Source organism: Haliaeetus albicilla, chromosome Z (assembly GCF_947461875.1).
Source record: "Haliaeetus albicilla chromosome Z, bHalAlb1.1, whole genome shotgun sequence".
In the NCBI taxonomy this organism is placed as follows: domain Eukaryota; kingdom Metazoa; phylum Chordata; class Aves; order Accipitriformes; family Accipitridae; genus Haliaeetus; species Haliaeetus albicilla.
The window spans coordinates 27746825-27772548 of record NC_091516.1 but is presented as its reverse complement, the minus strand read 5'-3'; the positions used below and the strand labels follow the sequence as shown (position 1 = coordinate 27772548).

Below are 25724 nucleotides of genomic sequence, written 5' to 3'. Positions count from 1 at the left end.
CACGTTGGTAATGTTAACTGCACACAACCACAGTGGCACCCAGGCTGGCAGCCACCTCTGGAGATGGCCCCAGGACACGACGTGTCTCAAAACAGGGCCAGCTACAGATGCTCCTCCACAGAAGACGACTGCGCAGCCTCTCTGGCAATCAGTTCCACTGCCTGACCCAAGTTTTTCTTCTCTTTATGTGGAATTGCCTGCATTTCAATGTGTGCCCACTGCCTCTTGCCCTGTGCCACTGGGCGCTATTGAGAATAGCCTGGCTCTATCTTCTTTACTCCCCCACCAAGTAGTTATAGACATGGGTAAGATGCCCCTGAGTAGGTAACAACACTGCACTGGCCCCCACCAAGCTGAAATGACTCTACACTCAGCAGCTCAGATAGACTTTAAGATGACAGACGTTGGAGACGGGCCCATAACTTCAGTCACCGTTAGTGTCTCCATTCCTAACTTGTCTCTGAATGGAGGGTAGGATACGCTCCATAAACTTCACAAGTCTATTGGTGTTTGAAATAAAATAGTTTCTAGTATTCACATAACACACATTACAAAATTACTCGATACAAGAACAGAAGAGACCCAAGATTTTATTGCCTTGTCAGATGTAAAAATTTATTTATGCTATTTATCAAGTGTTCAAATTTACACAAAAGACAACACTTCAACTTCACATCCAATTGTCCATCAGTAAGCCCCACATCAGAATACCCTTTACACTTCCAAGTACAATTTTTACAAGATGGCTTAGAACAGCAGAACCTCATAAATAATGGCCAACTTCACAAGCCTGTAGGTCACTACCTCATCAGTATTTCTCTGCTGAGCATGACCCACAGAACAGAGGAAGTCTTAAAACCATTTTAATCCCCAAACACTATCACTACTGCACTCAGAGCATTTAAATCACATTGCCCTGCATTAGTAACACCAAACATCATAGCTAGTCTTAAAGATTTACCACATCTCCCCCTAACAAAATGCCTTTTTTTTTAACATTATAAGAGAACTGTGCATCAAAACAACTGCAAAATACACAATCATCCATTTGGCTTGGTTTTACAATAAAATTAACAACAGTTATCTATTTGTTAACTTCATCTCTTGTGTTGTGCTCCTTTCCCCTCCCACTTAGGAAACTACACTAGACCAGGCAGTTTAATTGTAGCACTGAGGTAGCATATTTATTTGAACAGAATAATAGGTCTGCTACTGTGCCGCCTCTCCTTTAAAGCACAAAAAAAAATCCCCACAGTTTTTCAACTTCTTTGGAGAAGACAGGCATATAGTTCATTTCCAACAGCCACTCCATTTTGAATTCAAAGCACAATGCATCTCTGAATGATAGACATATTATACCAGCTAGAATGAATGAGAACATATACAAGAAGAAGAAACTATGTCAGTTTTATTAGAACTATGTTTACATTTTAGTTGTATGGCACCTATTGTTCCCTATTATGAAATGCATCTTTACAGTCTCTGAAATTTAATTTCAAAGACTAGGATCCTGAAAAAGGGCTGGTGTGCCTCAGTTCTTCTAAATTATTTTCACACTATCTGCAGAAAGTGTGCAAAAAATACTTACAACAAAACCAAAAGAAATCAAACAGACCCAACATAAAATCAATAGGAACTAGCAACATGAGTATATTAAAAGAATCAAAGTTAAGGTAAAAGGTATAACATGCCTGAATGAACTGAGAGCACTTTCCATTCACTTAAAGCTGGGATAGCCTTAAGAAAACAAAACAAAAAAAAAAAAAAAAAAAATCACTGCAACAGTAGAAGCCTAGTTTCATTACAGATTGAAAATAACTATCTCAGCTTTGCCTTTGCCTTTCTGGCTAAAAGCTTTAAAAGAAAAAGCTGAAGTCAAGCTGTACACAAGACTGCAGCCTCAACACCCAGACTGTTAACTGAAGTAACTCTTACAGACACCTGTATATTTAGGGGTGAATAGTAAACAGTGACGCCAAAGAACGGTGGTAATTTTCTGCTCTGTATGCCATGCTGGTACACGTAGCCTTGTTAAACGCTGTTAGATGGTACACAATCCTTACCCAGCCCCGGGCTGGTTCTTTGAATCCCCTCTCTCCACCTTTCATACAGCAAAGCAAAAATTTTACTGCAGTTAAAATCGCTTGAGTCTGCTGCATGTGTAGGGAAACTGGTTTTTAACACATTAGAAAGCAGATTGAGAATGTAACTGAGCTGACTGCTAAATAAACCCTCAGGAAAACACCTAACAGCTGAGGGAAAATGCATAAGTTATGACCAATTCAAGCTGTTTATGGAGACTTTAATGTTAATCTTTCAAGTAATCCAAGATGCACTCCAACACCTGCTACCAAAAATTTAAGGCTTTTATGAACACCCTCTTACATACAAAAGGAGTATTAAACAGAAGGAACTTGTTTACAGTAAATACCAACATCTGAAAAATCTCTGAAACCTGTTTATACAAATACTAATAAATTCTTTAATATTTTGTACAACTAGAAGGTGCACAGATTGGCATTCAAGCGGTCAATGCTGGCAAACATCTGTCAGACAATAACATGATTTACTTGGATAACAATATAGTTTAAAATGCCATAAATTAAAAAATAAGTTAGTTCACATTTTTTTTGCCCCAGCTTTTATGTACATCTTAGTCTTTAATGAGATTGTGTAGCCTTCTTCAGAAGCTCGAGGTCTTTCCGTCGGCTTTTGATTGCTCTGGCACAGCCATACTCTTCCAGTTGTAAAGGGATATACTTTTCTATCTGAACAAGCCCATGCCCAGCAGGACCAGTAAACAGCTTAATCCAGGATGGCTTAAAGTTTCCTCTGAAGCCCAGAAAGGCCAGGCTTCCTGTGACAAAAACAGCTCAGTGTTACCGAACCAGCCAAGCCCGTCCAAGCACAACACAGGACTGGTTGGGAAGGGAATGGCACACCTCTCTGAAATTCTCCCCCCAGATTATTCAGGACATTAATCCACTCTCAGCTTCACACACGCCTCGCAAAGAAATACTGATTTGCAATTTCTTTTTTCAATATTAGGTATTAAATACTCTAAAATCTTAATTTGAGAACACAGCTATCGGAACAGTTACAAAACCTGCTTTCTCAGACAGAACTCGTGCCAAGGCCCTGAACGGACTAGAGCTACCCCATGTGGACTATAAAGTGATCATCCCTCAAAATACTGACAGCTTCTCATCTCTATCTTCAAATTTGGTTAGAACAAGAAATAGTAGCCTTACACAGGACATTGTTTAAAAATAGATTCGTTGGGTAAGGCACAAAATACAGGCTTTGGGAAAAAAGCCCGGGGCTTTTTTTCTGTAATCCACAAGCACAAAGAACTGCTAGTCACTTCTCTGCTTGCAAAAAGCTTCACACAATGCCCTTTGGGGCAACAGGAAGGGTCTTCTGCCCCATCTGCTGAAGGGCTGCCCACCCCCCACCCCCCCAGCAAGGGCTGAAACGCAGCAGCCCACACCAATGCAAACTGGCAACCATCCTCCGCCAGCTGCATCCTTTTCACACACCCCGTGAGAAAATCATGCCAACATAAACACACAGACCAAGGCGGTGTCAAAGAAATGTGCAAAAATTCCACCAACCGTTGCTCTGAAGATAAGGCGGTTTGGCTGTCCCCAGGGACATTAAGGCTTCTGATAAATTATTAGGAATTGCTACATCACCACTTGTGCTCAGTAGAACAATAGACCTGCAGCAGAAATGGTACAGAGACAGCAGCTGTTATAAACACAAAGTTTTCTTAATATTCTGCTACATGCTTTTTCAGCTAGTTGGCCTCACAGTCCACTTGCTTAAGAGTACTCTTGCCATGTCATTTCATGACATGGAAGCAGTTAACCCTCTCTGAAAGCAGTACCTGGAAAAGCATCCACCTAGAATTTTTCTTTTAAATTTTTTTAAATTTAACTTCAAAATCATTGGAAAGTGTTATTTAAATATAGTTTAATATTTTGTATCAAAAAACAAGTTTAGATATTGATCCAAAATTATAATATTAGAATGCTGATTTTTCTAATAGCAACTTTTAATCTTTCTTTAATGATAAGCAATTCTCCCCAGATAGGGGGAAGAACAGTATGGTACCTTGTCACATAGTTCTCGTTGGTGTCCTTAAGTGACCTTATTAAACAAAAAGTTATTCTTGTTTTAAGCAAAGTGTTATTACATGAAGTTTAGTTAAAAAAAAAAGAATCTTTCTGAGGTGAAAGACAGGCAACTGGAAAATTTTAAGTGTTCAAAATTTGAGTTGCTTTGTTTTCTCAAATAAGGCTAAATTGTCTGTTAAAATGCTCCTATGTTTCTCCTTTCCCCTCAACATAGATATATGTTTTGCTCACTTTCAGTGCTCGTGTATAGGTACCATTTAAATCCTTGTTAGAGAGCAGAGCTACAGCTCACATGACATACTGGAAATAAATGGTCATTACACGTACCTTTGTGGAATTCCAGATGTTAAATACCCATCTAAATGCTTAATGTCTGCTCCAGAAAATAATCGTTTTCCCAACACTGTGCCGATGCAGGCATCAACTACAACAATAAGTATACCATTATCCTTGAAGGAAAACATAGTGTCGTTGACCTAAATGGGAGTAGAGAAAGAGAAAAGAACTTTTTCTTTCTTTCTTAAAGTTAGTATGAATTCAACAGCAATTCTACTCCACTCAGTGTTAATCTTCACCTAGTTTAGACACAGTGGTGTACTAATTTCCTTACAAATACTTGCTTCTCCCTAGCATCTTTTTATTTTCTGCCTTGAGGGGAGGCGTTCAGTGGGACTTCTGAGATTGCATGGGAGCCTCCAGTCCCTGGCTTCTACAGGGAGATCATACATTTCAGGTGACTTACTACCTCATTGCTCCTGCTTTGGGAAGCTAAAACATAGACACTGAACCACCTGCACTTTCTGGCAATAGCACAGTTAATCTGTCTCTGCAGCAGCCCAGTTCCAGCCCAGTTTCTTCCTGCAGAGCACTCTTACTGCTTTTGATATGGCACACACATTCCCATAGAAGTTTGCAACTGCTAGGTTACACTGCTCTTGTACCATTTGTTCAAATAACTCAACAGTTTTATTATTTCAACCAAGCTAACACACTGACATTGCAGAATGTAAGCCACATACAAACTTTAAGCTTTGTGGTATGAGGTTGTCTGCAAACACTATTTCAGCAGCATGTGCAAGTCTCCTTCAGCATCCGAACGGAAAAGTTGAAGTAAACTACTTTTTTATACAGTATCACATCACTAGGCTTATCAGGCCTGCATCAGAACAAATATAGAAATCTCTATGGATTCTTAAGTAATTGCTATTTTGAAGGAGTTTAGCAAAGCTTAATGGCTTGAATAACTCATCCCATTAACTCACCAATCTGTTAGCAAAAAACCAGTTTCAACAACATGGATTTAACTAACAGGTTGTTTGGTTGGGGTTTTTCTTGGTTTGTATTTTTTTTTTTTCCAAAAGCAGCCATCAGTAAATGTATATCCATCCAGATCTGAAGATTTCACACTATCCCTTACTAGTACAATTTTCTCTCCAGAAGGGAGGGATTTGAAAACAAAATGGAGCTTTGAAGCTTCATTTTCTGTGGTTAAAACATCAGCTTTTTGACTGTTTGGTTTTTAAACTATAAACCAACACTTTTCATTCAAGTAAAGAAAAGTGAAGTCAGCATTGTGTAGAGTTGTATAACTGGTGTAATACAAACTGCTAAAGAGAAAGACAGAAGAAAACCCTAAAGAATACTTACAGAAATAAATGCTTGCTGACCTCTGCTTAACTCTTTTTTACCAGTTGAATTAATCTGCACAAGGAGGTAGTTTTTGTGAGGATCACTGGTGAATACCATCTGGATATCAAATGAAACATGTTAAATACACATATCCATGCACCTTAAACACTCTTATCATGCCAGACAATTTACAAGAGATCACCCGTGCTCCAAAGCAAATGCATCCATTTGTCAGTGGCATTATTTATGGTACTAGCAATGTTAATAAATATCATGAAGTATATTCCTTTTATTTTATTCCTTGCTTTCAGAATTTTTCTCAGCTTGTATAGCTAAAATGGATAATGCAATTTCAAGTTCATGCTAATAAGCAAAGACCCAAAAAAGAAGAGAGAAGTTTGGCCAATAGCATATAGATCTCTGCAGCAAAGTGATCCTACATGGAGTACAGACAATACTGTAGCAGAAGACATCAGATCTAGCTATGTTCCTTTTCTGTAGCACTCATGAGAGGAGAAGCAGTATTTTTCAAAGAACAAAAACGGAAACCTTTGTGCTACAAGGGACTCCCTGCCTTCTAGCATACAGGAGATTAACAATGTGACCATCGCAAACTGGTAGGTGCAGCATTCTGGACAGAAAGACTGAAATTCTGCCTGAAAGCTAGCAGACAGCAACCTCGAGTATACAGTTCATGAAAGTTTTTGCTTATTTTATTTTACCTGAGTTGTGCCGCATTTCGTACATGGTACAGTAGTTTTTACTGGCATCTGCTTTATGACGGTTGGTCCTTGGTAGTACTTTGGGTAAGCTTTTGCCATGCAGTTACTGATGCCTTTTGCTGAATCTTTGGTCACAATCTTGATCCTTTCACATCCCTGAGATGAGCAATAACTGTGACCATCCCTATTATATTTGGCTTGAAGAAATAAAAACAGTAATCTACACAAAAGGGGGGGGAAAAGAATCTAGATCAATTGCTGGAAAGATAGATATTTATATTAAACCTTAAAAACAGCTGTATTTCATGATTTTCAGAAGCAGAGAAACTACAGTATTCACTTCTGCACCACTGTTCAAACTTTTTCAAAATATTTAGAGTTTACTAGAGTTAGGAAGTATCTACTGGCATATCTGAAATTCCCAACAATTAAAGGCGACATCATTATGAATGCATATGCTTTGAAAAGAAGAGCCACTCCTCAAATCAGCGGCTTGCAGGAAACAAAAACCAAACTGCAGAGCATAAATGTTTTCTTTGATCACAGATCTTTGTGGGTACCCAGCAGTAACTGATATTCAGCTTCAGCCACCAGCACGGGGCACTGCAATTGCACTGCTGCAAATGCCTGGAAATGCAGTTTAGGGGGTAGTGGTCATTAATGTTCACAGCACACAGAGATTGGTAATTCTTCTGTTATATATTTGATTGTTATCACTGTAGCTCTTAAACGAAACATAAATGTCTTTTCAAAAGCTACATTCACCTGCAGACATTATTACAAAGTAGCTGATAAGGGAACAACATAAGTAAGAGAAAAAACTATAAATTAAAGATCAACGTTTGCAGTACACACAAGTGATGTATGTAGGACTTGTTTTACTCAAAGTTGACCGCATCCTAAACCTCTCAGAAGGATCTCAGTGGCCTCTGTCAGAAGTACTTTTGAAAGAAAGACAGACTAGGTCTTTTAAGTACTTTCAAGAAGGCTGAAAACAGATTAGGATTTTCAGAAATACATTCTTAAAATGTTCTTGGAACAGACAACTTCTTGGAAATTTATAGGATTTTCAGTTTAACATTTCAGTTAAATTTCAGTTTAAATTTTATTTGAGGACTTAGAGGTTACTTCCTGCAAGTTTGCAGATGACACCAAGTTGGGAGGGAGGGTTGATCTGCTCGAGGGTAGGAAGGCTCTACAGAGGGATCTGGACAGGCTGGATCGATGGGCCAAGGCCAGTTGTATGAGGATCAACAAGGCCAAGTGTCCTGCACTTGGGTCACAACAACCCCATGCAACACTACAAGCTTGGGGAAGAGTGGCTGGAAAGCTGCCCGGCAGAAAAAGACCTGGTCATATTTGTCAACAGCCGGCTGAACATGAGCCACCAGAGTGCCCAGGTGGCCAAGAAGGCCAACGGCATCCTGGCCTGCATCAGAAATAGTGTGGCCAGCAGGAGCGGGGAGGTGATTGTTCCCCTGTACTCGGCACTGGTGAGGCCGCACCTCAAGTACTGTGTTCAGTTTTGGGCCCCTCGCTACAGGAAAGACATTGAGGTGCTGGAGCGTGTCCAGAGAGGGGCAACGAAGCTGGTGAGGGGCCTGGAGCACAAGTCTTACGAGGAGCAGCTGAGGGAGCTGGGGCTGTTTAGTCTGGAGAAAAAGAAGCTGAGGGGAGACCTTATTGCTCTCTACAGCTACCTGAAAGGAGGCTGTAGTAACATGGGTACTGGTCTCTTCTATCAAGTAACTAGTGATAGGATGAGACGAAATGGCCTCAGGTTGCACCAGGGGAGGTTTAGATTGGATATTAGGAAAAATTTCTTTACTGAAAGGGTTGTCAGGCTTGGAACAGGCTGTCCAGGGAAGTAGTGGTGTCACCATCCCTGGAGGTGTTCAAAAAATGCGTAGACAAGGCACTTCAGGACACAGTTTAGTGGGCATGGTGGTGTTGGGTTGACGGTTGGACTTGATGATCTTAAAGGCTTTTTCCAACCTAAACAATTCTATGATTCTGTACCACATTTTCCCCAGGCATGGGATAGGAAATATCTGTGGCAACTGTGATGCTCTTGGAAAAGTATTTCAGTGACAACCACTGTATTTTGGAGATTCAAAGTCACACAAAGTATTCTTTCAAATAGGCTTTGGGCTCCTTCACAACAGATCTCCTCTTATGGAGGAGTCTATCAGTTGCTTTTAACACTATCGAACTGGACATTTTAAGATTAAACAACATCTTCCAGTAGGGTCAAGTTACAAGGAGTTACCCGGTACTGTTGTCAAAGTAGAACTTTTTGTCTGATCGATTCTTTTCGAGCTCCGTCATTGAAGATACAGGCACGTAGCGCTCTACCTTGCTGGACAGAGCAGATGACCGCCTTTGAAAGGTTTCCAGTACTATAGCAAAATCTGTATTTGGTTGATAGCAAAGACCAACACGAATCCAGTCATTCCTGAAAAAAAAATAAAGTGTATGATTTGCTGTAGGAACAGTTTAGATGACAATACACAGCAAACAGATCACTCAAAAAACAAGTAACAGGAACACAAAAAGCTCCCAAACCCTCAACCAGAAGATCTTTCTTCCCTTCACAAAGTGTTTCATTAAATGTTATAGTAACTTTGATACTCTCAGGATATGTTTGATTTTATACTTTAGACATTTACTAAGTTTATCTGACAACAAAATCAAGTATGCTGAACTACTCAACTCCAATTCTGCTCAACTTCACTACTTGCAAATTTTCTTCTCTGAAGAATTTTCCTTAAAGATGCTACTGGACACAAGCTTACTTTAGGTGGACGGTCTATTGCTTAATCTCTTGTTTTTCCTACTTTATTATTTGTAATTATGAAAAAAAAACAACCCAAGATCTCGTCTTACTGATGGTTGCAAACTCTCATGCATGCCAATTCTGCAGGACATTACTTCAGTATTGCCTTATGGATCAATGACATCAAAGAAAGTAAACATACTTGTTGAAGTTAATGAGATAAAGGTAGGTGACATTTGGAGCTTTTCCATTCCAATGTATTGTGTAGCCCTTTTGGAGCATCACTACTGGCTGGTATTGTTGAAAGACAGCTCTCTGATTAATACCTCGAAGAACCATGGGACTGGCTGGGTACTCATCTCGCACAATAGTCATAGAAAGATTCTGTCCATTCCAGGTCTGGACATAAACCTGTATGATATTAAGGAGGACGAAAAGAAAGAGGAAAGATTTGGACACTGTACAAAAGGAAATGAAATAGTGAAGAATAATCAGTACATTATTAGCGAAAACACTGCAACTTGATGTTCTGAGTTAAGCAATACACAAATATCTCCTGAAGAGCAGCCCTATTTGAGAAACTTATTGTAGATTTTGCCCGTTTTACAGACAAAAAAAAAGGGGAGGGAGGGAAAAAAAATATATAGAATCAGCTATGGTACTTGGCCAAACTCATTTTGAATAGGAACCAGAATGGGAATCAGATCTGTATGAGACTTGTATTCAGGAGCTGGTATTTAACATCTCCACTGAAAAAAACCCAAAATGCACCTCTTAAAACCCACTCTGTGAAAAAAAAGACAGAGAGCACTCCAGTGGAAGAAAACATCTCCAACACAAAAATGTTCTAGCAGGTAGGGCTGCACCATGGAACTCCTGGCATGCATACACATTTGGTTTTACCTTGCAGCACCTAATACTGTACTCCCAGTGTGTGTACTGAAGGGAACACAATATACACAACTGGCAATATGCATAGAACTATTTTTTAAAATGTCAAAGAATTTTTAAAACCAAAGATAGGTAACTTTGTAGTTCTTACACTCCCCCTGCCCTCATAAATTGTTCATATTATAGACCTGCCCCAAACAGAAAGCTACAAGAGTACTAGCCTGCGCATAGGTCCCACTGCAAACCACTCCACTCCATTCTGTAATATTAATGCATTTGGGGTGTTGAATCAAGTAGTTATCCATTCTGCCCACGTAGGTATCCTTGTAGTCAGTCACTGAACCATCCAGATCATGGAATATTGAGTTCTTGTCACCATCCAGATCCCCTTCATCAAACCAGGGACCAGGTTTTCCAAAAAAGGCCTTCAAAGAAACCTGGCAACAACAATTAAAATATTTAATTTTTTTCCCCAGGCAAAGCACAGACTAACACTTGCACACCTGCAGAAACACAAGAATTTGACAAAGTTGATTAAAAAACTTATGGCAAGGATTGTGGAATCTTGCAAAAGAGACATTGTGATTTTTAGTAATAGGCTGAGGCCAGCTTTTGCTTCTGAACAGTGTTAGTATTTGCAACTGAAAATTCATTACTAAAGATATACTGAACCTTATAAAAATCTCCTTTCAGCTTTACCATTAGCCATGAAATAGATCGTTATTGCCATATATCCTATATCTCCTTTGGTTTTTTTTTTTTTGCTTGGGAGACAAAGGATAGACCTTGGGTGACTTCCAACCAAGACAGAAACTCTGGAATAGGGATGCATGGAAAAGATGATCTAGGGCCCTTGGATGCTTATTTTAAATACAGCAAGAAGAAAAGAAAGGCATTTGCAAGAATAACAGAAAACTTGTAATAAACTTACATTCGGACCAAACTTCACAAGAGAAATGTTGTTTTTTGGTGTCATCTGCCATGGATTTTTCATCAAGAATCCAACTGCACTGGTAAATCTGTCTGGAGTTGGCACAAAGTTTTTGAAGGTGCACTTGGTAAGGTGAATTGGTCCATCATAAATTTGAAAGCCTCTGATTGGAAATGTCCTGTTAATGCAAGCAAAAATTTGTAGCATCCTGTAACAAAACCCATGATAAGCCTGAATCTGTGTCATAAATACATCTTCTCTCAGAGGAATCACGAAAGCAACATTAAGAGAATGACTTGCACATTAGATCCTAGTAAAGGAAATCTTGTTTCTGCACTTATCTAATGAGTCAAAAAATCCCTCACTCTTCTGAGTTTTCCTGTTAGAATTTTCCTGTTAGAATTTTCCTGTTTCACTGTTCATTTGCAAATGTGCCTCATTCCAAATATGAGAAATACAGCAGGAGAATAATACCACTTGCTCTTTGATTGATCATGGCAACTGGAAGAAATGCCCATAGACTGGAGGAAAGCAAATGTCACTTCAAGAAGGAACCTCAAGCCTCAGATTGATCTCTTGGAAGGTGATGGAGCAGCTAATCCTGAAAACCATTTCAAGGCACGTGAAGAACAAGAAAGTCATCAGGAGTAATCAGCATGGATTCACCAAGGAGCAGTCAAGTTTGACCAACTTGATAAACTTCTGTGATGAAACAACTGGCCTGGCAGCTGAGGGGAGAACAGTGAACATGGTCTATCTAAACTTCAGTAAGGCTTTTGACACTGTCCCCTGTAGGATCCTCATGAAGTATAGGTTGGATGAAAGGACAGTGAGGTGGACTGAAAAGTAGCTGAATGGCTGGGCCCAGAGGGTGGTGACATGAAATCTGCTTGGAGGCCAGTAACTAGTGGTATACCCCAAGGGTCAACACTGGGCCCAGTCTTGTTCAACATCCTTATTAGTGAGCTGGACGATGGGTCTGAGTATACTTTCAGCAAGTTTGGAGAGCCCATAAAACTGCAAGGAATAGCTGATACACCAAAGGGTCGTGCTGCCATCCAGATAGACCTCAACAGGCTGGAGAAATGGGCAGATGGGAACTTCATGAAGTTCAACATAGGGGACTGGCAAAGTCATGCACCTAGAGAGGAACAACCCTAAGTGCCAGTGAAAAGGACACATGGGTCCTGGTGGAAACCAAGTTGACCATAAGCCAACAATGTGCCCTTGCCGCAGAGAGGCAAATGGTATCCTGGGCTGCACTGGGAGAAGTGATGCCAACAGATCGAGGTGTATTCATCCCAAGTATTCAGCACCCGTGAAGCCACACCTAGAGTACTTGTCCCCAGTACAAGACAGACGTGAAGCTACTGGAGAGAGTCCAATGAAGGGCCACAGAGATGACTGAGTGACTGGACCACCTCCCACAGGAGGAAACATTGGGAGACCTCAGACTGTTCAGCCTAGAGCAGAGAAGGCTCAGGCAGGAATCTCAGTGTACAGGGATCTCTGAAGGGAGGGTGCAAAGAGCCAGGCTGTTTCCAGTGGTGCCCAGTGACAGGACCAGAGGCAACGGGCACAAGTAGAAAAAGAGGAGGTTCCTTCTGAACGTAAGGAGAAACCTTTTCACTGTGAAGGTGACTGAGCACTGGGACAGGTTACCCAGGGATGTTGTGGAGTCTCCATCCTTGGAGATATTCTAAAGCTGCCTGAACATAGTCCTGCATAACCAGCTTTAGGTGGCCCTGCTTGAGCAGGGGAGTTGGACAAGATGACCTCCAGAGGTCCCTTCCAACTTCAATTGTTCTGTGATTCTGCTCAACTAGACTGAATACCTCATATATCACTGCCACATTAACTTCTTCCCTCTAAATGGCTAAGCAGCAAAAAAACAGGGTGGCTTAGACCTACCTCACCCTTCTTTCCTATTCTGTGGCAAGACTAGGACTTAGCACTTTGTTAAACTAGCATCACAGCAGGCCAGAGAGAAAAGAAAAGGATTATGGTCATAGATTGGGATTTGTCACAGACTCTAGTCTCTAGTCCTAAAGTGACGCCTGAAATCCTTCACCTGAAAGCTTTTTCTTTTTCCTTCATGCCCAAATGTTGTTTAAGACTAAGGTTTCATTAAAGTAGGATAACTTAAACCTCTACAGAAGTGACCTGTGGTAGCATCAGATGAAAACTGATGCACCAAAAGGTGAGTGACACAGCTTCACACACAGTGTTAAAAAGAAAAAGAGCATCACCTTCAATAGAGTCCTAATCTCTCACAGCTGAAGCAAGAAGAGTGTTTACATCTGATACAGAGAACATTTTTCTTGTATCATCTCTACTTCTTTCACTCATAACATACTTACCGATTTCTAGGCAGAGTACGCGCCTTGCTGTCTATTCCTCCAGTTCCCGCATATTTATTTTGGCCACCTGGAAACCCATAATTCTTGCTCTCACCTATGAACAGTGACTCGGATACTTCCTGGCTGGCACCTTCATCATTTGGGAAGCTCCCATCACTATCAAAGCAATGTCAGAGATAAGCTTTTAGCCAAGACTCTCCAGCAGATGAACACACCAAGGCATAGTCCTACATTTACTTCTGTAACAGTCCTCCTAAAGCAGAGCAGTCTATACTTCATTTACAATACATAGAACAATAAGTTTAACCATTAACAGTATTATAGGCTGTTCGAAATGCCAGCAAAGAGCTGAGCATTAAATTTTCTCCTTCTTTTTGTAGTGCAGCACTCTTTCTTTTACAGCCCACTTTTGCAATCCTAGAACCAGTTTGTCATAACATAAATGGCAGCAATTTTGGCTTACTACTTAAATTACTTGATTCTTTCTTAGTAGAAGCAGACTCTGCCCCCCCTAAATGTTCATACCCTTTCTTTTCCATTACTTACTTTCAGCTGTTCAGGTAGAAAATCGAAACTGCCTAAGGAATCATACAATGCCAAAAATACGTGGATAAACATAACCCTTCTGGTGAAAAGGCAGCAAATTGTGGTGTAAACCAAGAACAGGTTGAATTAAAGTGCAAGGTTTAGCAGCTGTGTCAGTCTAGAGCCTTTATAATATCATCCACACCACTGGAAATAGAAAGGGGCCCAAAAATGAAACTAAAGCCTTATGAAAGTATACCTATTAATTTTAATAGTTGGATATGTATTTTCTAAGCTTCTAGGCAAGAAAAAAAACCCAGAAGTGATTAACAAAGTACTCACCTAGCAAATGTCAAACCTATTCCATTGTCTGCAAACCTAAAAGAAAGTTCAAAGCTTCAGACATGTTTTCTGGATTATCCTACAATGTAAGAGCACATCCTGCTATGCACTGAAGAAAGCCTGAATTTTTCTATTAATGGAATTTAGAACCACTACACACTTAACTCTTATTAATGTTGCTGTTAAAAAAAAAATCAAGTAATTTTCTATGTATTTTAAGCAGGAACATGAGAACTTCAGGGAAACCATAGATACCTCAGTATAAATTTACTGTCTCTACCAACTTTTAGACTTCTTTTTATTACATAGTTTCTTTTTGCTATTTAAGGCAGGTTCTCATCTAATCACATATAAACTTGTTTCATTTAAAGTAGGAGGATGGCATGAAAACAGTTCAAGCTATTGAGAAGTTCCCTGAGTTAGGCAACACTCTTCTCTTATAACCCTGTTGTAATGCACTTTCATAAACAAAGCTTCATGGCAAAATTCTTAACAACATGCAGCTGTTTGCTTCTGTATACCTACCCAGAGTTTTGAATGAGGATATCCCCTCCCCTGACCCAGGCCCCATGATCATTGTTTTTGAAAGAGATTAATCTGTCAATCAGGGCAGCAACTCGGGGCTTTTCAGGGTCTGCATCTTGATGAGGTCGAAACCTGGGACAGATAAAAACCCAAACACTCAATATAAGAATACTGTTTGTTTTACATGTATCTTATATGTTGGGCTGAGAGAGGCTGAAAGACAAATGCTCATGGTCAAACCTGATGGGCAAAATCCACTCTGCTTCATGTTTGGAATTACAGAAGCCAAAACCAGGTGCATCTCTAGCTCTCCATTTATTGAAAAGTGTTTTCAGGTTATAATGAAGCAGGAACATAAAACTTCTGTTTTCCAGTAACTCTCACAGGCTTTTTGCTCAATCTCCCCGAGTTTCTTTAGCTGCATCTCACCTCCTTTTATCCCCTTGCTTTTTCGTTTTGCCCTCCCCAAAGTATTCCCTCCCTACTTGTATTGCAGCATTAATGTGAAAGTTTGATGGAGGGAATTAAAGCTCCTTGGATACACAGGGCAGATGTGCACTATACAAAAAAGGCTGGAGGTCTGTCTACCTGCTCCTTCAAATCTTTCAAACTCTTCTGATGTTGTGGGGTGCTCCTTCTTTGAGCACACCCGAGATATTTTTCTATTCCAACCCAGACACTCTGCATTGCTACCAAGATGGTCTCGTATGGTAAGTTATGGCTGGAATCTATTTTAGACAGCCTAATTAAAGACTAGTGGAAGCTTTCACTTGATTACCCTCAAGATCGCAAACAAAAAATAGTAAATTAAAAAAATATTACAAAAATGGATTTTGAGCAGGTGAAGATGTATATGCCCCTTAAACTGATGACCTTGTACTCAAATTTGGATCTGCCCTACCTACCCCAGGGGAGAATGGGTGAATGTTTGGTTTTGACAGTCTCACGCTCCTCAATTAACATTTAAACCCCTCCAGTTTGGTTCCATGTACAATGATTAGTGGCTTCATGTAGTTACAGAGTGCCTTGTTACTTCTTTGGCTGCTGTGAAACAGGAACCCCATCTCATGCACTGAGTTTCTCGCATCCTGTGTTGATGCCCTGTCAACACACTACAGGTTCTCCCAAGGGCATTTTGTCCCTCATATGTTCCTCTTGACCACCTCTTATTACTGAGGTAATCCACAAGGCTTATATGGGCTTTCTGTCAAAACTTCAAACTAGTAAGTTCTTTTCCAAAGCATGAAGTATCAAGTATCACCAAAACTGGGAACTTCCCTCTCTGCATCTGCAACTAGCACTTATCTATCCTCATCCTAAACAAAGGTCAATCAGAAATAAAGATAATATTACAAACTATATTTTCTGTCTTAATTATTTGTCACAATAAAATGTTGATGGATACAGTTATCCAATATTGACATTTGACCACTATCTTAGCCTATTTTATTTGAAGTTCAGGACAAGACTAACCAGGCACAGTATAGCCTGGAATTTTCCTAGACTCTCTGTTATTTTCTCTCACTTTGTAAACTAAAGAAAAAGTGTTTGTACTATTTCTGCAACTAGCCTTCAGTAAAACTGTACCACTGAGCTATGATCTCCAAGTCTAGAAAGTACAGCAGGAAGCACTCAGCAGTAAGAAAGGCAAGTGGAAGTATTACTCTAGCTCTATTAAAAGCCTTTTTCTAACAGCTATTTAAAACCAAGTCATAAATCAGAAGAGCAGATTTTAAAGTGAGACTTTACTTTTGGCAGCAATTCCAGAAAATGCTTCAAGCATGACAGTAGACCATGTTTAAAATGATGTCTTCTAAGAGGCTGAAAACTACCCTAAGCAAGGGCTCAGAAGAAACAGCCAACTCCTTTAAGGCACACCATGCTCTGTTTTTCCCAAAACGGATGAACAAATGAGGGAAAAGAATATATATGTACTTATTGTTTGGTTATTATTTATAAATAATTACATTGTTTTAAAAATGTTTTTCCTCACGTGAATGTAAGAGCTATCTCAAAACTTTGACATTTTTCACTCACTTGAAAGACAATATCCTTTACCTTGCATTGTTGTCCAAACAAAGATATTCTCTGGGATCATCAACGCTAGCATTAGTTGTTTTAACACCCTTATCAATGAACAAACCAGCCTGAAACAAGCAAGGAAAGAAAATTCATACTATCCAAAACTAAAGATAGAGGAAACATTAAATTTCTAGAAGTTAAACTTTACACTGCATTCAACAAATGTATTAGAAACTGTAAGAACTTCCAGTTTGGCCTTAATTGACATATTGTCTAAGGGAAAAATAGCATCTGTCTATGATAATTTGGGCAGAGGAAAAGAATTGCCTAGGATTAAAAAAAAAAAGTAACGGAAAATCATTAAAGTGCATTTCAAATTTCTTTCACAACATCTAACTATTTGAGGTTTTACACTTATTTCCAGACGCTGTTCTGGAAAATCTGCAAGCCAATCTTGTGTTGAATTCAAAATATTCTCACAAATGGAAAAAAAATTAAAAGAAATAAATACCACTGTGAAAAATGCTGTGTATTTCACTTTAAAATAAATGACCTTCACCACTGAAGCTGAGTTTTGCCCAAGCAATTATCAACTTGAAACTCAATAATGCAGTATGAAATAATTTACATGAAAAAACAGAAGCAGAAGGAAGCACTTGTGTTATTTAGTCTGAATTACATACACAAATACCTGCAGCCACTTTCACCTCTGATCCAAATTATGATTACAATTGAGTGCTCCTACATGAGCAGATCCTCAGACCTGCTACTGGAGTTTGCTCTTTTAACACGGAATTTAGCACACAAACTGCTACCCTTGTTTAAAGGTAATACAAGCCATCCAGCTGAAACACTTTTTTCTTTACAATGTGCTTTTGTATTCAGTATGTTTTAATCCCAATCTGAACAAATGTCCTCTAGTTCCAAACATACCACTAACAATTTCTATAAAACAGTGCATCATTCTTGGTACCCCAGACACCCAACTGTCAAGTAAAATCAGTTTCACATGGTAAAAAAAATGCAATAGTGATCCTGAACTTTATTAGGTAAATTTCAAACACAAATCACTATTAAGTGGCTCTGTAAATGTCACTGTATTTTATATACACACACACACACATATACATACACATGCTTACAGAGAGACACCAAGCAGCTAGATTTCAAATTAAATCATTAATTTAAGGACTTAATTTCACTTAGCTGAATGTGGAAAAGATAAAGTCACATTAACAAACAATACTGAACGCCTGCATCTAGGGTGAGAAGCCTCTAACAAAAAAACCTGCTGCCAATGGCGGGGCTCCTGAAGGCAACCTGGAAGCTTAATCTCTAGCAGAGACTGTGCCACCATGTGCAAACACCTGAGTTACTGTACCTTAGAGACTCAGGAAAACAAGTCACAACTACTCGAGGAAGCTATTACATGAATCACAACTGTAATAAACTTGATGCTTCAAGGCTCGGCTTTCTTCAGAGTATAAAACAATGCCAGCAGTAAAAGAGTAGCATGTGAAATGCTGCTTCTGAGAAAATGTATTTCACTAGAAGTATTAATTGATTTTAGTTGTTTATGCCTTATGAGGATATTGAACACAGTGAATACTCAAAATGTAGCAAGAAACTATACACATGCTGATTATAGACCATTCTACAATACCTACATAGAATCACGCAGTTCAAACACAGCATGAATCCATCACCTAACCAGCTTAAAATGTAAACAGACAAGTCCTAAAATAGAATAGTTACAAATAAAGAACTTCAGGTTTTTTTACTTGGATAATACCTTACCTTAAAATTAGAATGAACCCTGTTATTATAGAAGATTCCTAGGGGTGTAAGCTCTGACTTGGTTTCAATGGCTAAACTATGAGAATCTCCTGTAGCAACCCTGTGGAACAAATACCATATCCCAGCATCCTGCAAGTAAGGAGAGAATGACATTACTTATAAGTGTGTCTGATACTACCATCAGTGCTCATGTATCTAATCACAACGTAAGTGTATGCTAAGTGGAACTTGGATATTTTAAGAAAGTGAGTAAGAACACAGCCCAAACCAACCGTGCACAATGAAATACATTTTTCAAAATAAAGTCTCCAAATAACTGCCCAGTGAGAAAGTAGAAGTTTGCAAATAAGGCTATATTCTAGTTAATAATATACACTAAAAAGTGTTTTCCTTCTCAGTGAAGCCATGTAATACCACACATATAAGATCCTCTAATATTTCAAACCTGAAAAGTGTCAGAGTTAATATAATTTTTGCATTTCAGTTATATTTCATCACACACACTGCATTTTCCTTTGATCATGTCATTTACAGTAAAATACTCAAAACCCTTCCTCTCCTCCTTACTCTTACAGTCTGACTAAGGTTTGTTCATCTCTGCTCACATCAGAATTTAATGACACAGCCAAAAAACCCACAAGAGCTTTCAGAAGGGAAAAAAGCACACCAAGAAATCTGGCCAGTTCAGAGCACTGTGCCAATAATATGCAGTAATAATTTCAGCATCTGTTCATTTTCTCCACTTCTTCAACAACCCTCCTCTTAAAGAAGCTGGATTTATCTGCTAAATGATACCCCCAAAAGTTCCCCTTTCAACCACATCGGGGTTCACAAGAGGTGGCACTATGACAGCACCTGCATAGCAGATACCTACAAATGTGAAAAATTTTGCCTGACCACATGCTCTGTGTGTCTGTAAAATAAATAAATAAATAAAAAATCATTGCATAAGGCACATTAAAGGGTTAAACAGTAGCTAAAGAAACACTGCATACTGAGTGTTCCATCTCATGAAAAATAGTCATCATCCTCCTGTTCAAGAAACGTGGATAAAGCCAGTTCACTCTGGCTTAAAAGATTTCATGCATTTCATTCTGAGAACATACTCATTTTCCAAACAGTCCTGGAAATTCTGCTTCTCAGTAACATATTCCCATCCGTAATGATGACACACTTTGACATTTCTGGTGATTAACAATTCCAAAGCAAATGTGGATGTTCCATTAATAAAAATACCAAAATCTTACTTCACATATAATTAAATACAGCTCTCTGCTTGGCAGACTCAAGTAATTTTTAGCCAAAACACATCCTGATGCATGGAAAAAAGTTTAATAAACTTAAAAGCTCCTTAAGCACTTGCAAGCATTCAGAAAAATGAAAAAGGTTTTTCCCCCTTCTCATATACAGCTCAAACAAAAGAAACATCTATTGCTTGATACACCCTTACAAAAGGCTTCATTGTGTAATGAAGGAGGGGGGGGGAATGGAATTACTTTATTTGCTTATTAATTGTTATAGTATATACCAGCAAAAGCTCTACAGTGCAGAGTTTGTATCAACACAGTTGAAGTATTATCCTTCTGAAACATAGTAAGCTGTAGTCCCTTTATACTGATGTGTTCACATGCATGCAAGGGGGGTGTATCAAAGTGGCAAAACTTCATAACATGCACAAATGTTTGCTCTGACCATGCACATTCCAGTAACAGAATGAAGTGTCATTTACTGGGATACACTACAGAGGCAGAAAGAGACCTTGCAGGTTTTAAACACCAGATCAAGGAATCTGTTTCCTTTAACTTAGCCTGCAATGCTAAAACAAGGTAAAGGAGTATTATATAAAGCAGGCAAAATGGAAAGACATTGCATTGGGAAGAGAAGAATTGGTTTGATAACTGTGTCCAGACCCTTCCTAGCAGTAGGCAGTCAGCTAGAAACCTTTGTCAAAAAAAAAAAAGTCAGACCACACAAAAGGCAGAACAAAATTTTCTGATTTTTTTTATACTCTAGATATTTCAACCCATTTAAATATTTTGAATACTGGTCTATTAATAACAGTTTATTATGTGCCTAAGAATACACTGACACACACTCATATTCTACTTCCAGCACTGGAGCCTTTGCAACAACAACAAAAATCTTTCCTGTTTCCCATTTCCACTGATCTCTTCAGAAAAATCCACTCAAAACCACGCACATCTCAGCCTCTCATCCAATGTAGAACAGACTCCAGCCCCCTCCTCCACAACACGTACTGAGTAGTTCAGCTTTACTTCGCAAGCAGCTGTTTGACAAGAGATTTGCACTAATACAAGGTTCACATAAAGTAAAAAAAAAAAAAAAATATCAGCAGTAACTGATAGGAAGCAAATGACTAACTACTGACAATAAAAGTGTTTTAGTAGTTTCTTATACAATGAACATTTTTTGTAGTAATTTTTCATTCCTATGACTACAGCTATGAAGACAAATTTTGCAAAGCAGTACACAGGAAACTCATGACAACCTACAGAAAATACAAAAGCTTTAATATGAAACGCACTAGTTCTTTGGAAAAAAAAGGATTTATTTCTACATACACACATTGTTGTCAGGTCTATTAACTATAAAGAGGAAGAGATCTCCTCTGTTCCAGCCAGAACAAAGATTTTTGGCATCTCTTAAATGCACACCTAGACAAACCCTGCACTTGTAATGCCAACATGCTGCCAAAAGAACATATTCATATATAGCAAAGAAAAAAGTATGTATTTTTGGCAGTGTAAATGTTACAGATTTTACAAATACCAGTGGCATGAATGGTTTGTGTTGAATTACCTCCATACACCTCACCTGTGAACCTGCTGCTGCATTATTTATAAGATGATTGTTGGGATGAGAAATCCAGAATGTCGAAACTGCCCTGAAACATTATTCAGAAAGAAGTTATTATGGAAAAGCTCTAGCACCTACAGAAATATCTCCCCTTCATAACAAGCAAATGAGAAAAAGCTAAATTGATGTCTGAAGTCACTACTTCACATATGAAATAAAAATCACAACCCTCTCCACATTTAGAAGTCAAAAATGCTTCTTTTTTTAGTTCAATGCACAGTATTTTATTTAATGTTGTTCACATACTCCATGCAATGATAAACTGTTTTAATAAGCTTCTACAAAAGATCAGTAGTATGCAGAAAAACTAGCAGTGACAATTTGAGAATGTGCATGCCTTTACAGAGAAGTAAAGATGCGGCCTTAAAAAAAGTACCACAAGAAACAACAATCTTCCTACAAAACAACTTATTTTTTGTCTTTAGTAAAAGACTAAACACTAACTCTTTTTTTTTTTTAATACCACTACTATGTGAACTACATTTAAGGTGTCTGCATTTATTAAATTATACATAAAAATGTTCCCATCTGTGTACTGTCAAGAGAACATAAGCAGTTTAACTGCTGCAGCTGGTTTGGTTTTACTTTTTCACCATGAAACACTCACATGCAGTCTGTTGCTGGCACTGGGACATAACTTCCATACACTTTATCCCTAATACCAATACACATGCTGCTGTTTCTATCTGTAGGAAGAAGAGTGCCTGGTTTCGTGACTAGCCCAAGGTTGTGGAACAAAGTATTCCTCTGCTCGATGCCATCTTCTGTGAAGAAACAGTGACCTAGTGTGTCATAGCCAATGGTGTCCTTTATCTGCAGAAATACAAGTTCATTATGTCAGTAGCAATAGCATTTACTGAGATTTATTTGACAAGTACAATCTAGTTTTACTGTCTTGGCACAGCTGCAGAGTGAAGCTTCAGTATCAGCAGTTTAGTTGATTCAAGCATACAGTTTTATTTATCCCTTACAAACACACTACTATGTCTGGAGAGCTTAGCTGCCTGGAAGATTCTGCAAAAACAGAATGGTGAGATCTGTTAAAAATAAGTTACTGTTTGCACTTGTTCATTTATTTCTTGCAATGAAAAAACACTGCTAGGCATTAAACTTGAAGAAGGGAGAAGACTGTTTTTGCTCTAAATGCTCTTTATAACATTTATTTCAACATGGTATGTTTTACTCTCTTTGGACCTACCAGCAAGCCATTAGTTCCATGAACAGTCACACATCTGGAATAACAGTGATGAATGGAAAGCCCTTCCAGGTAAGTCTTAAAACTATAACCTCCTTTTTCATCCACATCCCCACAAAGGTGAAAGTGAACAGGGTAACTTCCAATCTGCTGCTGGCCCATTTGCTTCAATTCCACATAGGAGAGATGAACAGATGTAAAGTTCTTCAAAATCTGAAAAATATTATGAGAAGTTCAGAATGATAATGAACTATTTGTTTTTTAACCAATGGAAATCTAAGTTAATATATCATCTATACCAGAGGTACAGAAGTTAGATTTACTGTGTTGGCCTATGGTAACTGTACAAGTTAGAACAATTGTTAATGTTTTGCTCTATATCCTGCCTTACAAAACAGTATCCATAAGTAAGTGTAAAAGCTAAATCTCCATGTAGCTAAACCAAAGCAATTTTCATTAGACACGTTCCCACACTTTACTGTTTGGTCTTTACCAGCTGGCATGTTAAATATTCTTTACATATAACCATGTACTGTCCAAATAAACAGAAGTCACCTACGTCACGGCCCATCTATACTGAAGATGTACCAGTGCAGCCCACCTGGGACAGGCTTAGTTGAATAAAAATCACAGAATAATACAGATTCAAAGTAACCTGTTGAGACAGCTGGTCCAACTGCCAGCTCAGCACAGGGTCAGCTTAAAGACAGCTGCTCAGCATGTTGCCTGAGGAATATCACCAGCCACAGAGATGCTCATGTAATGTCTATTGGTTCTTCCCTTTCATTTTCCTGGCATCTAAGCAGAATTTGCCTTGTTGAAGCTTGGTCCCATTGCCTCTTGTCCTATCACCATGCACATCCAAGAATTGCTCTGGCTTCTCTGAACCCTCCCCAGTGCCTGAAGACAGCAACAAAATCTTGCCTCTTCACCTTCCCCACACCAAACAAGTCATCTTCTCTCAGCTCCTCCTCACTCATCATCACATACTCCCACACACCACCTCCACTGGGCACACCCCAGTGCATTTACATCTTTGCAATGGGAATCCAAAACGGGACACAGCACTCCAGAGGAACTTCTTTATTTAGGAAGATATGAAACTGTCTTCAGAATCATGTAACTTCACAGTAATACTACTTAATACAAAGTAAAAACATCATGGGGCTGTACCAGTATCACACAAAAGCAGAAGCATTTTTTTTCCACCTAACCTGCTATGAAAACGGAAAGCAAGTGCAACACCTAAACTGTGAGGAGCTAAGCTGAGAAAAAAACCTTTTTTGTTATTTCATTAACTTACCTGTACTGTGTATTTATCAAAATAACCATTTTCATTATGTACTTTGTCCTCTAGGGAAATTAGTAATATGAACTTTTTTTTCCCCTCCTCTAATTGCACCCCTAAGATTTGTATGCCTAAAATACAGTGGGATGGCCAAAACCAGGCATCCCTGAGATCTCCAACTCTTAACATTTGAAAGCACCAATGCAGTCACAAAAATACAAACTAACACCTCTCCCCACTGCCACTAAGCCTCCTTTATGCTACTGTCCCAGTGACCAGTAGAAAATCCAGGATGATCAAAACCCCTGAGGCCATTAATATTTGCTAGTGCCTAGGCTCCCTCTGCTTGAGCACGCAAGATTAACATAAGCTGAAAATGGTTTTAGCGCTGAAGTCTAGGTTTGGCAGCAGACACAGCTACTCTGAACAGTCTCCTGGGAACAGTTTAACAACTTTGATGACTCAAAATGTTTGTTTTCTGTTATATCTTCCAGACATCTGAGGGGTCTGCTGTATTTGCGCTATTGTGGCAATCAAGATCATGCTTTGCAAGATTCACAGCTTGTCATTATCTTCTTTCATTACATTATCTTAAACACAAAAGAGTATCTTGAGCCCACCTACTTCTCTTCCACAAAACAAAAGCTGCCACACAGCAGGGAAAGGGCATATATTCTTTCCCACCATTATATTCACTACTGTAAAATTAAAATCTGCATCCAAATATACTAGAAAGAGAGACTTAAACTGTGATCAGCACATAATGAGCACAAATACATTTGCATTTAAAATACAAGGCCTCAAACTTCTGCAGCAGCAGTGAAGAGCTGATACACTGCTGTTCAATCCTTTCTTGTAAAAACGTAAGTGAATACGAGTTTAAATATTAGTTTCTATAATATTACTTTCCCTCAGCTTTCTTTATATTTATGGTAATACAAGAAATTAGAAGCAGTTTCCTCTACATCATCTTAGTGCTTTCAAATTTAAAAAAAAAACAAAAAAACAAAAAACCACCATGGTCCAGCTCAGTTTCTTTCCTCTCCATGCCTCTCTAGTGCCCATTTTCAGATGAGGCAGATCTCTAGGATTCAATACTTATCACTTGGGAAGGGAGAAAGGCAGTGAAAGGAGGGAAGACAGAGAAAAGGGAGATCAAACTTTATTCTGTAATATTACAGGATACACATACATGGACGTCACTTGTAAGGTTTAATCTCTGCCATACAACATTGCATTGTGTGCTGGATACTTCTATAACATTTCAGGCATCGATATCCCTTCCTCCAATTCTGCAGACTAAGTCTTGATGAGTTAAATCTAATTGCGGGAAAGACAAGAACGAAGTCATTTCCACGCAAAGCAACTGTATGAATTGACATTCTTTAAGTTTTCAAATCCCTCCAAGTTTAGCATTAATCTTTTTGTCCTCAATATGCTTCTACATGACAGAAAGCTACTTTAAAATGTTTTTCAGACCTTGATATGTCCACCAAATGTATCATAATTGAAGAACTGACACTCCTTTTCACGATAGCAGGTATTTTCTGTCTCCCCCTTGATTAAGATGTTCCTCGTAAGAACTCCGACTTCTGCCCTCATGTCCACTCCATCAATAACTTCTCCTACATGAGGAAACTGAGGATTTTCTGTCCAGTTTTGAAGGGGAGGAGAAAGAAAAAAAAAAGTTTTTATTGATTAAAAA

General features: G+C 38.8%; 1 protein-coding gene across 1 annotated transcript in view; it reads right to left on the bottom strand.

Moving 5' to 3' along the window:
- Window positions 1-574: 574 nt before the first annotated feature.
- The window catches only part of CEMIP2 (cell migration inducing hyaluronidase 2), a 51874-nt gene continuing 26724 nt past the window's right edge, over window positions 575-25724 (bottom strand). Inside the window, exons 7-24 of the mRNA XM_069776190.1 lie at window positions 25499-25668; window positions 22735-22944; window positions 22144-22349; window positions 21495-21564; window positions 18660-18788; window positions 16899-16987; window positions 14841-14972; window positions 14316-14351; window positions 13449-13604; window positions 11089-11266; window positions 10379-10594; window positions 9469-9677; window positions 8760-8945; window positions 6491-6710; window positions 5787-5885; window positions 4467-4615; window positions 3615-3721; window positions 575-2857 (exon numbers count right to left, since the gene is read on the bottom strand). Of these exons, the coding sequence (XP_069632291.1) occupies window positions 2661-2857; window positions 3615-3721; window positions 4467-4615; window positions 5787-5885; window positions 6491-6710; window positions 8760-8945; window positions 9469-9677; window positions 10379-10594; window positions 11089-11266; window positions 13449-13604; window positions 14316-14351; window positions 14841-14972; window positions 16899-16987; window positions 18660-18788; window positions 21495-21564; window positions 22144-22349; window positions 22735-22944; window positions 25499-25668 (2759 nt within the window). The 3' untranslated portion in view covers window positions 575-2660. The remainder of the gene's footprint in view (window positions 2858-3614; window positions 3722-4466; window positions 4616-5786; window positions 5886-6490; window positions 6711-8759; window positions 8946-9468; window positions 9678-10378; window positions 10595-11088; window positions 11267-13448; window positions 13605-14315; window positions 14352-14840; window positions 14973-16898; window positions 16988-18659; window positions 18789-21494; window positions 21565-22143; window positions 22350-22734; window positions 22945-25498; window positions 25669-25724) is intronic.